This window comes from Tyto alba, unplaced genomic scaffold, assembly GCF_018691265.1.
Source record: "Tyto alba isolate M040663 unplaced genomic scaffold, T.alba_DEE_v4.0 Super-Scaffold_12, whole genome shotgun sequence".
NCBI classification, from domain to species: Eukaryota; Metazoa; Chordata; class Aves; order Strigiformes; family Tytonidae; genus Tyto; species Tyto alba.
Window position 1 is genome coordinate 7,504,974 of NW_024881274.1, and position 13,589 is coordinate 7,518,562.

The following is a 13,589-nucleotide window of genomic DNA, read 5'->3' on the forward strand; positions in this document are numbered from 1 at the left end:
CACTTCCTGGGAGTGTGGCTGTGGGGCCTGTGTGTTTGGGATCGCCGGCCGGGAGCAGGCGGGGGTCGGTGGGAGGTGAGCGGCTGTATGGTACATTACCTGTTGATACTGCTGTCAGCGTATTGTTCTGTCACTGTTATTAAACTGTTTTTATCTCAACCCGCGAGTCTCCCTTTGCCTCTCCGATTCCCTCCCCAGTCCCAAGTGGGGGGAGGGTGGGTGAGCGGCTGCGGGGCGTTTAGCTGCTGGGTAGGCTCAAACCACAACAATACCATGGATTCATCTGTCTGTACCGCAGGACTTTTCTCTTTATTTTTCTTTCCTTTTACTTTCCTTTTTTTTTTTTTTTTAAAATTAATTTTTATTTTTCCCCTTATTGTCTCAAAGTACAAAATCCAATACCATTTCTCAAGGGAATTTGTCAAGAGTGAATAATAAGGAATCCTGTATTTTGCTGGAATGACCTTTGTCTGTGTCCTTTGAACCATATAACATAGAAGACATCATTAAAAAACCCCAAATGAGTAAATATTTATTCACATATGAATTAGAGAGCTCATTGCAGAGGTCTATATCTGCAGTTTACTCAATGAAAAACCATGCAATGTTATTAGACAACATCTAGAAAACTAGATCAGGAATTCATAGTACCGGCATCTTCTAAAATCATGCCATTGCTGCTAAGCTTCCTAATCTCTACTAAACTGATTTAGCTGGAGAAGGTGGAGGTAGTGATGGTGTAGTTGACATTGAAAATCAGTGATTCTTTGAAGTTATGGACCATCTAATGGTTTTCTAGTGGGGTTGTGGATCTGTGTAAGACTTCATCAAATGTACACACATGCGTACATGCTTTCTTAGTCACCTTTGCGTTATTTTTAACTTGCCCAAGTAGTTCCATTGACTGGAAAAGTCACTAGCTTAATGCTGTAGAGAGATGCAGAGAAACTGAGGGCTAACAACATGGGATACAGAAACTACGTAAAACAAATTAGCGCCTATGCTATGTTGGCATCTGGCTAGGAAGATAAAATGTCCATAAAATCTGTGACTCTAAGGAAAGTGGTTCTCTTTCTGTATTTAGAAGAGGCAGCAGAGGGTTACATGTATAGAGGGTTACAGCACATATTTTTGTGTTTATACAGATATTCCCTTTCCCTGTGGGCCATTTGCACTGGCCTTATATGAGCAGAAAGTCTTGCTTCTCTGTCTGCATGTGCTTCCTGAGGAAGACCTGCCAGACCTTTCCGATATTATGTGGGTGATTGTGTGCTCAGATTATTTACTGAGAATCAGGCATGGGAAGCATTGTCAGACATCCCCAGGTAGTTTACTTCCTTTCTGTGAGGAGAATAAAGCCTGATGTGTATTTCTGCAAAAAATAATTACAGGTCAGAGATTTTGCTCCCAGACAACAGACTTTGCCTGAAAGATTCGTGGCACCAGAGGTTCAGGGGTCAAATGCTTTGATGTGAAATGTTCCTTCACAAAACACTGAAGTCTTAGCATAAGCAGATGGTTTCATGCAGAAACTGCCTAAGTGTAAAATAATCTCACAGGTGACTCATACCTATTTCTTAAAAGACAGAGCAAGAACTGTTTAGGAGCTGTAATTATGGGTATGGACTGAGATCCCATTTACTAGCTTTTAAGTGAATTAGGTTGCAATATACTACCACTGACAGCTGTCTTGAAAGGGAAGATTTATTAGCCTTCTTTTTGGGTGAGGAGCTGATTTTGGTTTATGATGGTAGCCGAGAGCCTGAAAATTTTCATCACAAGCTGCTTCTGCAAGCTTGCAAACCTTCTAACAGCAACAGAGGCAGTGAGGTTATGTAGAGGGTGTAATTGGCTTAATTGTTTACAAGGAAATGAGTAACAAAGAACTACCTCATGTTGTTTTGTTTTCCCTGGAGAGGAGGGTAGGATGTCTGAGTTAGCACCAGAGTTCTTGACAAAAACAGCTTTCTTCAGTGTTTGCCAAGAGCTAAACTAGTGAGTGTAGTCAGAGGCTTAATCAGAAGGCACCAAGGTTTAAGCAGAGGCATAGACATTTTCTGCTCTTAAAGTTACAGTAAACTGTAGCTTCTTATCTGTGCATAGGCAATTTTTTTACCCAAATAGTTTTATGTAACCTGAATAGTGAGGTTATTAACCTATTATTAATGTGAGGTTAGTAACCCAAATAATAGTGCTCTGTCATAGTACACCTCAGCTTATTGCTGCTGGAGTAACTGGAATCCGGCCATAACTTCCTGTCAGCAAGATCTCCCGTCGAAATATCGTACCATTCACAAACAAATGTCTTGGGAGGAAACTGAGGGTAGTGTTTCCTTACCATAAAGATCCAAAGAGACGTGGGTAGATATAGCTCAGAGAGAGGACATGCATGCTTCTAGCTATTTTAACCGATTATTTATTAAATAATAAATTGCATTAAATGCAGCATTCATTTAAGCTTATGGTGACAAAGTGCATGGGTTTTTTTTCAGAGAGATAGGTGGACTCTTCAGGGGTAACAGTGCTTGCTGAACATCTGTCTAGCTGGTCTGAGAAGTAATGGGAATATCCCTCTGTGAATACGCTCACAGGATTTACATATGTTTGCATCCATGCTGTGATCACAACATAGTTTGTGCAGGGGCCCTGTGAAAGATCAGTGATGCAGTATTCTTCTTTTTTTTTTTTTTTTTTTTGGTGTGTGTGTTTTCTTTTGTTCATAGGAGGTAAGAGTTGTAGGCATGCTGCAAGTAGTATGGCGTAGGAACCCTTACAGTGAAACAGCAAGCTCCCTTATCCTACTGCTCGGTGAGTGGCAAGCAGCTGCTGCTGCGGAGATCTGGCTTGAAGGCACTTTGTTCCTCAAGCTAGTAAGGAATGTCCTGCAAAGCAAGGCCCTTGTTTCCCTGTGCATAAACATCATGAAACACCTGATATTTCATTGTTGCCATGGAACACTGAAAGAACTCTCAGTCTTCAATTTGTCAAATACGTAATAGATTTAATGACTCTCTTTTTAATGAGGGATTCTTCTTTCTCCATTCCATCTAGTGGGTTTAGTTTGAAGTTGAAAATGCTTTGTATAGTTTTTCACTTCTCAAGTTTCTTTGTTTTTAAATAATTTATTTTTAAAAATAATTCTTTAGTTTTAATTGTTTTTTTCACAAATATATACTCTACACTGTTTGATTTTTCATCTGTCAAATAGAGCTTGGAAGTGTTAAAGAAGGAATGTAGTGGAAGTTTTTTCTTAGTAGACACAGTAATCATCTCTTTGAGAAGAATACAACATCTCTGTTCCCCCCAAAAAGTTGATATTTATCTATTTTGAGGTCTTTTACAAGTGGAATAACCACAGATAACTTTACAAACATATCATCCAGATATGCAACTTTTTATCTAGCATACCTGCAGTCCAAATTAAACCCTAATAACAGTGTATCAGAGTAAGATGAAAGGGAGATAATGTGCCACAGCTGCAAATAATGGTTACTTGTCAAATATTTAAACCAAAGTTTCAATATTATCAATAGTCATAATGTGATATGCTAGTGTAAAATTTTGTTTAAAATATAGCATTAGTACATTAAATAAAAAGACGGAAGAAGTGGAAACAGTCACTATGCTTTTCTAAAACTTCATAATTCTATATACTACAAGCTACTGCTGAAAGGGAGGATAATTTCAGGTGGCAGTGTTCTTAAGACTTCTGGTGGTGCTATAACAGTTTATGATTCTGTATTGGAAAGCTTCTTTTATGTGTTATTTATATTAGAAGTATGGACAGTTGGCTGTGTCGGCTTTAGTGGCTTTAAACATTGCTAGTAAAGTTTCTTGGTGTCCTCAAACCCTGCCAAAGGCAGAGCTGATCAGAGGCACAATATGTTTACATGGTTAGAAAAGCACAGATACTATTAATTTGTATGAAATATTTAATTAGTTATAAACACTAAAAATTATTTTTCCACAAAAAAATAACAATTTAATGAGAAATCTGCAAAAAGGGCTAAGTTGGTCACTTAACTGTAGTTTTCATAAATCCAGATACTGATTTAAAAGACGGTAAGTAATGAGTGTAAATCCACATAATACCTGTATTAACAGATGCTTTTCTATGTAATTTTACATATGTACTTGCTTATTTGGAGGAAAGTCTTGTCTCCAATGAAAATGAAACAAGAATTTGTAGACAGTAAACTCAGTTAAATCACTCCAGAAAGCATTGTTTTCTGCTTCTCCTGGCAATCCTGAATTCACAGAAAACTGTGGATTTCCAGAGAGGTTCCATAAATCCAAAAGAAATGCAGCACTGAAGAATAGTTTTCCTTTATTTAAAGTAGATTTAAATGTTGAAAACAAAATAGTGATAGCTATTGTGTTGAGGGGCTTAACCTCTACTCTACCTGCTGTGACATTTGGTAATGACTGCTTTGAAAAAAATATTTGAAATTTAGATCTAGCAATTTAATTGCAGGATTTACAGTAAGCTTGGAAGAAATCTCCCTCTGCAAATTGCTACAATCAGCAAGGCACATGTCTTCTTGGACTATCAATGTGAAAGCCATCTCTTCTGAAACTGGTAAGTAGAATCCTGTGTAAATAGTTTTGGACTCAAATTTTTATTTTGTAATCTTACTACCTAGACATGCAGGTGTTCAATTCATATTGCAAGAAAAATCAGTGACTATCAAAGTATTTATTTATCTGAAAGTAAAGCACAAGGAAATTGTGACTTGTCAAGTCCAAATGCAGAAGGAATGGATGTGACCAGGGAAAGGTTGGATGAGAATACAGTTGCATTATCACTTGCGGACTGACAACCTGTATTTTCAGTGTTTGAGAAACTAGATAACATTACTTCTGTTTTATATTCAATGTTAGTTAACTTTTATTCTGAAGACACATCTGCGATAGCAAGATGATTCCAGAGAGAGTTAAATTCATTCAGACAAAAAGCAAAGTCATGCCCTCCTTTGGCTTTTCCCCCCTGTTTTCTTTAATTGCCTCTGTAACCTAAAGCATCAGACACCTTTTACAGACTTGGGGCTATGGGTTTTGCAAGCAGGATCATCTCATGGCGCAGCTGACTTGGAGTAGTGTTGCGTCCACTTTCTGATCAATTACTTTCTCCATACTCCTCTTCAGTTGTTCCAAGGATTAGTCAGAGCTGGGAGAGGCAGCAGAGTCTACATCTTCTGTATCGTGTTCATGTGGGGACACTGGCTGCCCACCTTTAACACGTTTCCACTTCATCCTTCTGTTTTGGAACCATACTTTGACCTGGGTGATAAAAAGGAAATAATTACTTATTTTCTCAATCTGAGCTGTATAAACAGACCTACGCATATATGTGTGTATTGATAGACAGATGTTTTGTGGAATACTAGAAGAAAATATGAAAGGAACCTCACAAGTTTAAATAATTCATCTCTCTAACAAAGGCAGGAGCAATTTTTTCTAAACTGTTACAGGCAGATGTTTTTCTGAGACCCGCAAAGGTAGTATGAGTGCTTTGCCTAGAATCTGCCTTTATGTCAACTAAGCATGTCAATCCAATGGGCACAGTGCATCTAATGTCTTTTAACATCTAGTCCATCCAATCTAATGCTTCAGGAATCCTAATTTGCTTCACTTAATTAAGCAATTCTTCTATTGTCCACTACACTTTGATAAGGAAGCCCTGACTGAGATCACAATGAGAGAACAGAAATAACTCTCTCTGTGGAAGCATTTTTGTCTTTCCTTATCACCTCAAAATACTACCTGGCCCCGGAAGAATGCATTTATAAAACATATATCATTCTAATATTTTTCTGGTAATCACAGTCTAAAGTGATATTCATATTCCATCTGTAAGCCTTGGTACTTACTGATATGTCAGTGAGTGGTGGTAAACACAAAAACCAGATCAGTAGATGTCAGTTATTCTCAGATATGTCTTCAGTTTAGATAAACAAAATTACATTTATTAGCTACTTACAGAAATTTGTAACAAATGTGTTTTAAAATAATGTGGAAGCTTTGTATTAAAATACCTCTGTGCCATTGCAAAAGTTACACCCTTGAGTAACATATCTGGTTTTTAGCTTTAGGGAGAAGTTGTGGGGGAGGAAGAAGAAGCTGGGGAGGCAGGAATTCAGGAAGTACTTGTCTCTCGGTGAGATCCAGGTTCACAGCTATTTCATATCTCCTGAGTCTTGTCAAGTAGTTATGGTGGGAAAATTCAGCTTCCAGCTCCCGTAGCTGCTCCTTTGTAAAAGCTGTCCTTTCCTTCCGTGATTTGCTGCTTGTTTCTGCCTTGTTGCTTGAGTTCTGGTTTTCTAAGAGGCAAGAACACGTTGTGTAATTTGCAGTTACATTGATTTGTGTGAACATGTGTATTGCAGAGGTCTGATATAAACTGCTAATTGAAGCACTCAGTGGAAGTTTTAAGAAATTTGTGTTATGCCCCCTCAAGCTCAGCATGACTGATCACTGTTGTCAGTCTTGGGTTCCAGGGGACAAAGGTGGGACAGCTCAGAGTCAGGAAAGGGTGTGTTGTCAAAACTGCAGAAGTGCAGGCCTGGGTCTGCAAGGTCAGAGATGAGCAGCTATGGGAAAGAAGCTCTCATTCCTTGCTACCATTGCACTGAAATAATTTCTTTCCTGACATCTTTACTTTCATTCCTTATATACATATTATCACTTTCCCCTGATCTACCCAGCAACAGGCAGCAAAGCTAGCACTTTGTGTGTATGATGTGTTATATATTATGAGTGCATGGTGACACCTCTGGTGCAGGGCATAAGGTGAGCACCCTAAGATAGCATATGGCCTGGAAATATTGGAGGGCAGGGATGTGGGGAGGAACGTGGTAAAACAAGCAACACCAGAGAACCAGTGTTCTTTCAATTGGCACACGATACTGCAGACTTTGAGCTGCTTCTAATCCTTGCTAAATGAAAACTACAAGGAGATCTGTTATCTGTATACATGATTGGTCTCAGTATCGTCCTTGTCACTGTGCTGCCCTGAAAAGCCTTTTTGCTATTTGTACACTTGGCTGCAATGTGGTTGAGAGTCATATTTCAAAGACAAATTTCAAGCCATAGCCAAAGGGATGCTGCACAAACTATGCTGGAAAGCAAGCACAAACTGACTTTGCCTCAGACTGTGGCAATCTATTTTTTCCCCTTTTTTTTATTATTTTTCCTGTGTTTTTAAAACTGGTGCCTATGAAGAATCTCCAAATGATGCAAAGGAAAATGCACTTGTTTCAGAGAGCAAAGCCCAAACTGCCAATCTTTCAGGGAGTCTGTTTTACAAGTTCCTTGGCTCTTTCTCCCCTCTTCTTCCTGTGGTTGGCTAGATTCTTTGAACTGAAGATGCTAGTAGGTTTATTTGTTATGTTGGGGACTAATTACTTAATTTTTGTGTGTAACCAGTGTGAAATGAAGTTCTGTCTGTTCTAGCATAGTATTTCTATGGAAAAATGATACACAAAATGGTAACAATGAGCACAACATGCAGCATCATCTTCTAGATGTCCCTTTGGTTGTCAAAGTAATAAAGCTGGAAAAATTTGTCAGGTGTGACTGTAGTCTTCATGACTGACCTGATCTTAGCTCTGGCCATCAGAAATAGACATAGCGAACATAGTTCCTGTCAGTGATAATATGCAGGGACTAGTGTATCGCATGTTGCAGCTGTACTGCTCTCCATTTAAAGGAAATTAGTCTTGTTTGCATCAACATTGTTCTTGCTACTTCAGAAATTCCCCGAAAGTTGGGTAAAGTATGAAAACAAAATCCCAGAAGTTTCTCCCTATGTTTTTGCCTGTCATCGTACAATCCCCTTCATTCTCATCTCTTACTGAACAAACACACCATCACACGTTTCCCAAAGGCTAACAAATGCGACTTTTCAGAGAGTGGGGGGGAAGCAGGATTTGAAGTGTGGACTCCCTGCTGGGAACTTTGCCACCAGCTTCTGGGAACCTTGGTCTCAAGAGCTTCCCCCTGGGTCTCTGCTCCCCTAGGAAGCATGTGGAGGGGTAAAGCAACTCGCCGATGCCAATAACACAGAAACTAAAGCCACCTCTGTCGAATGAACCTGGGATAAACATAGCTAATGCAACCTGAATATAGATGTGAGCTCAGCACTTACCCTTGTGTGAAAGACATCCTTTCGAAGGGGCAATTTCACCAATTTTTATCTCAAAATAATAATAAAAAAAAAGTTAGGATTTTTAAATAACTAAGTATTTCTGAGAACAGAGCAGGAGGTGTAGCTCACGTTCTGTCATCCAGGCTGCATGCCACATGGTGGTTGTAAAGAGACATATGGTTATTCATGGCTGGAGGTTTTGTGATATTCCAAAAGTGGAAATTAAGCCTAGTTGCTTCAGAGTTTTGACAACAGAATGTGGGAAATGTCAAACATTGTGCAAAAGGACAAATCAGTTTGGAAAGATTTTCATACTGTACTGACAGTTTGGTTTGGTTTGTTTTGTTTTGGTTTTTTTTTTTTTTTTTTCTTAAAAAAACCAACCAACCAACCAAACAAAAAACAACCCAAAAAAACCCAAACCAAAAAAACTGAATCAGAATCTAGTCTTGTGAAATAGTACTCACTTTGCCTCACTGGGTTGAACTGGTCTACTAAAAATAGCCAGAAAACAATACTTTAGAGAAAGGCAAAAGGACTCTGCACTGTGCAGATACAGGATTTTGGCATCACAGAGGGTATTTGTATTGCTCAGAGAGCAGCTTAAACACAGAAGTATGTGGATTGCTAATGCCTGAATGTGGAGGATCCTACCTGCTTATTAGATATTTGTGGTGATCCATAGCCCAGATCAATGCACCTGGTGTTTATTATTCTACAAAGTACTGCAGATATCTGCAATTTTTCCCTAAGTAGAAGAAAGTAAAATAAAAATATGAAGCTCTACACAATGTTAATATTTTTCCCCATACTAAAGACTTTGAGGCGGTGTTTGTTCTAAATGGTTAAATCAAGTAGTAAGACACTGATAGATTTTGCTGTTATGGAACACAAAATTCTAAAAGGTATCAGGAAGCTTGTCTGAGTAAGGTAACCTCATAAACAGTGGATTGATTTGGCAGCTGATGATAAAGTATCCAAAAGTTACTTCAATGTACACCTCATGGAATGACGCTCAGTGGAGGGTGTGTACAGAGGGCTATGACACATGATGTTCTGCACTCAAACCACTTTAAACTGATCAGGGACTTCTCTGTGCTTTGCTTTTTAGTCCGTCTCAGGTTATCTGCTGCTATCTACTCTCATCTACTGCTTTTTATGCCACCATGACTGTAAATGTGAATTGCAAGCTTAGAAAATCTTTACAGTTAGTGACAAGACTGACAAAATTTGGTAGGTGGGAATTCAGATCAGCTCTACACATCATAATACAAAGTTTTCCAGAATTCTTCAGTCAAGGACATTGTATGTCTAATGTTGTTAAGGGAGTACGCACTGTTACCACGTTCTCTGTTCTACCGCAACCTCACTAGCATTCTGTATTGTTTCATTCACATAAAATAAATCTGTGAATTGTATTATGTGTTATATTACTACTATTGGAGATCTGGGGACTTCAAGTGCATAATAATGCAGGTACAATTTAGGACAGATCAGACAAACCATGTTGAAATTTTATTTGAAAATGTTAATGGCTGTGGCTTGTGGATGGACAGCAACGGCAGCTGTGAAAGCTAACACTAGGACAACTTCAGGTCATTTGGTGAGCCTGTGAAGTCAAGACTGAATATGGCATCTAAATAACTAAAGTGTAGTAGAAGGAAAGGTTGTGTGCATATTTATTTCTGAGCACATGTAGTAGATGCCACTGTTGTTATTGCCATAGTAAAGCCATTCTTTAAATGTTTTTAATATACCTGTGCTTCAAAGAAAGTTTTAAAGATTGACAAGCTTTTAACTTTTAAAATTATTTTTATTATTTTTATTTTAATATTATTTTAATTTCATTCATTATTTTTTATTATTTTTACATTATTCTGCTTCTCTGTCTGAGAAATATGTTTATTTTAGACTTTTCTCAGAATACTCTGCAAAGAGCTATGTTCCAAGATCTTCACTGTGTACCTTGTAATAACTAGGGTCTTCACAAGAACCAGAGGGTTTTGCACACAGTAGTACAAATCATGGTAATGTTGTATCTATATTGCGGTTCAGGTAAAAAATTTTGGTAGATGTAGCACCAACTAAAAGAAAATAGTTTATTTTGTAGGTTTTCCCTTCAAGTGATTTCAATGTGTTTTCTAGCCCAATCTCTGATGAGAAGGCTCTGAGTACCTAGGTTTTTCTAAAGAAGTCAAGGAAAATTCTGAAGAGGTGGCAAAAGATTTATGTTCCACTTAGAATAAACAATCAGTATGTGCTATGTCCAGCTGCATTTCTGGAACTGCCGTAGAAGTGAAGGAAATCACAATGAAATTGCTCATGGAGTTTCCCCTCACTTTTTTTATTTCGTCTGGGGACAGAAAGAAGGAAAAGCTTGCAGAAGGGATATAAAATAATTCTATCTGCTGTCTGGTAAACACAGAAGGGAGTGAAATTAAAAGCCATGGAGAACCCCCTTTGGGATGTTTCCATTATTCGCTAGAGTAATGACTTCTACAGACAGCAACAGTTGCTAGAAGGTAGGAAATACCCTATCTATCTTCCAGCTCCCCTGTAAGGAAAAGTACATGGGACAGCAGCAAGTATGAAAAGAAAATGTCAAGGGTGCTGGTAATAGAGAATAGAAAGAACATTTGTCTTCTACTTAAAACAGGGTGATGTGCTTTAGAATCAGTCTCTTAAAGAATAAGGATATCCCTCTAATCTGAGTATACTGAAATCTTCTGTTTACCTATGACTAGCAAATGTTTTTATAAAAGCATTGTCCACTTTTAATTTTTTTAAAAAGCTTCTTTGCATTTGAGTTTTGGGGAGATTTTTGCCCCAAACATTCTTTTTTCAATAGAAATGAACTTAAATCTTACAAAGCTGGGTTTCTAAAGAAAAATAAAACAGATAATTGAGGGGAGTAAATTAGATTCTGGGAATAAAGAGGTTTGGAATATTATCTTCTGTGTTCTCTGACAGGGAAGAGATCAGAGATTAGGACTAATTGTGTGACAGAGCACAAATACAAGAGGGTTGTTTAAATTCCAAAACAGATAAATGAAAGTTGGATTAGAGGTGGCTATTCTGTAGCCAGCCTGTAAAACCTAAACACAAATAAATAAATAAATAAATATTTTTACCACTGTGTTCTCTACCTGTAAAATGGGAATATTGGAAAATATTCCCCATTTCTTAGCAGTGCTGTGGGGAAAAGCACACAGTATCTTGTAAATTAATACTATAGCAAATGAATGCATATAAGCATCTTAATTTTTAACAGATTCCTTAGGAGAAAACAATTTTATGCATATTTCACATATCTGAATTTGAGACAGCGGCAAACCAGAGGCTATATAACTATGAAATTATTGAATATTGCACTGTAGAAAGAATGTGTTTTACTAACTAGGATGACACAATGAAAACTATCTACATTTTCTGCATTGTTGGACATGGTGCTGATTGGAAAACTTGTAGTGCCTCCTGTTTTGAAGTAAAAACATTTAATATTGAGTGAGGCCAAATAGAATTTATATCTAAAGGGAGACTTTGGATCTTCTTACAATAAACTGAGATGTCAAAATCCTAGTATAACATTTCCAACTAGCACAGGCAGCTCAAGATGAGGGATCTTTGCTCTTTGACTGCCTTTCTCTTACGCTTGGACAAATGGCAGGTATGCAAAAAATAACTCCACAGCCTAGGACTTTCAGCTCAGTGTATACGTGCCATGTGATTCCTGTTTAGTTACAGCAAATGTGCATTGTGATGGTGAGTAAAATGCCTGGTTCAGTAAACAACATCTGCAGGACTGAAATACAAACACCAGAGGTCATCAAAGAATAAGCCGTTTAGTTTCAGTGTTGTTATTGTATAAGTTTCCTCAATCGAGAATTACAAAATGTGATTCTCACTAGTTTTATTTTTTAATTCCTAATCTTACAGGTATATACATTCTGTAGCCTGTGCTATCCCACGACCCTGATTTCATATCACCTACCTGAGTTTTCCTTTTTTCTTTTGGACGACTTTTTCTCAGTCTCATTTGTAGTATTTCCTGGTACCTCATCATCTTCATTCATGCCCACTGCCGCACTCACTGGGTTTGAACTGCTACTTTCTGACTCCCCAGAACCCAAAGCCAATCCTGGATTTGGTCGTCTTCTGGCCTCAGTTGCTGCAAAATGCCAGTCAGAGTGTTGGAAAGAGGGGTGCTGCTCCACAAATGCCTGCTCCTCACATGGGAAGCTATGGGGAGCAGTCACCAGGCAGGAGGTTGAGAAATCGGAGTAAGTAGCAAAATCTGATTTTTGATGGAAAGAGAATGGTGCTTGTGGGTAGTGGTTCAGCCCTGAAGCTGTGGTGATATCCGCATGGGTGCTTCGCAAGCACCCCCAAAGTGGGGCAGAAGGTTGTGGACTGCGCATACAGCTGCTGCTGGTGGGATCCATTTGCTTCCAATCCTGTTCACGCTCCGTTCGTGACTGGTTATAGCTCAAGTCTTCAAAGTCAGAAGAGGAGCAGAGGGAAAATATTCCAAATTTTACAGAACAGAATTCTGTCCTAAACAACAGTTTGTTTGAGGGTTTTATGCTGTTGTAAATTTGTTACTTTGGGGACTCTTCTAAACATCTTCATTGTCCCGACTGGAAAACAGTAGCCAAATCTATGCAGTGATTGCCTTGAAGTGCTTCTCAAGGCCTGAAGCTTGCTTCCTTGTGAAGTGCTGGACATGAGCGAAATACTTTTTAAATGCTGTGCTGGTGAGAGAGTGACAAGTTTGTGAAGTGAAATGTGAGAGAGGGGAGGGAGGGGTTAACATACATACACTCAGTCCCTCCAACCAAAGCAAAGCAGGCAACTATTAATCATCCGAAACCTTATATGCACATCTAATGGGATTTGCAGATGGGGGCTTTTAAAGAAACAATGTCTGTATTTTTTTTTTTTTTTAAAAGGGAAAGAGCAGCACAGAAAAAAGGCTTTAATGTTTCCATGTAACACTATGAAGTTATTTTTATTGCACTAACAGAATTCCCCAAGTCTTGAATTTGGAAAAAGCCCTAACACAGATTTCGACAGATGCCAAATTTCGATAACTACAGTGGGAAATAAAAGTAAGAAAGGCCTTCACTCATTATATATAATTTAAGACCCAGTCTTAAGTTTAAAATAAGTATTAAACCTGGCTTGTGCACACATGCTAGATTTTGAGTGATTTTTGTTGGTTTGTTTTGTTAGCTTTGTAATTGCTGAGAGTTGGAGTTTGCTGCCAGTGGCAGTTATTTTTTTCTGTAGTCTACTTTCCAGGCAATTTTCAACATGCCACTCCTTCCTGCAAGGAAATCTCCTGCTTTTAGGCCAATGGAAGACATGTTTTTCATCTTTTGTTGAAAGTTTTATAGTTTTTCCTAACAGAAAGCAGATTCTTAGACCCTAGAGCCATCACAGT

The 13,589-nt window shown here is 38.3% G+C and overlaps 1 protein-coding gene across 2 annotated transcripts; it reads right to left on the minus strand.

Annotated features, from left to right (window-relative positions):
- Positions 1-4,681: 4,681 nt before the first annotated feature.
- MEOX1 (mesenchyme homeobox 1) lies at positions 4,682-13,034 on the minus strand. Of its 2 annotated transcripts, none has more exons than XM_032985953.1 (3): positions 12,138-13,034; positions 6,148-6,320; positions 4,682-5,280 (listed from the first exon to the last, which is right to left on the minus strand). In XM_032985953.1, exons 1-3 carry the CDS (start codon positions 12,586-12,588, stop codon positions 5,158-5,160), a joined length of 747 nt encoding a protein of 248 aa, XP_032841844.1. In that variant the 5' UTR covers positions 12,589-13,034; the 3' UTR covers positions 4,682-5,157. The 2 variants fall into 2 exon arrangements, with proteins under 2 accessions (XP_032841844.1, XP_032841845.1); XM_032985954.1 differs by having other exon boundaries at positions 5,193-5,280; positions 6,036-6,320.
- Positions 13,035-13,589: the final 555 nt, after the last annotated feature.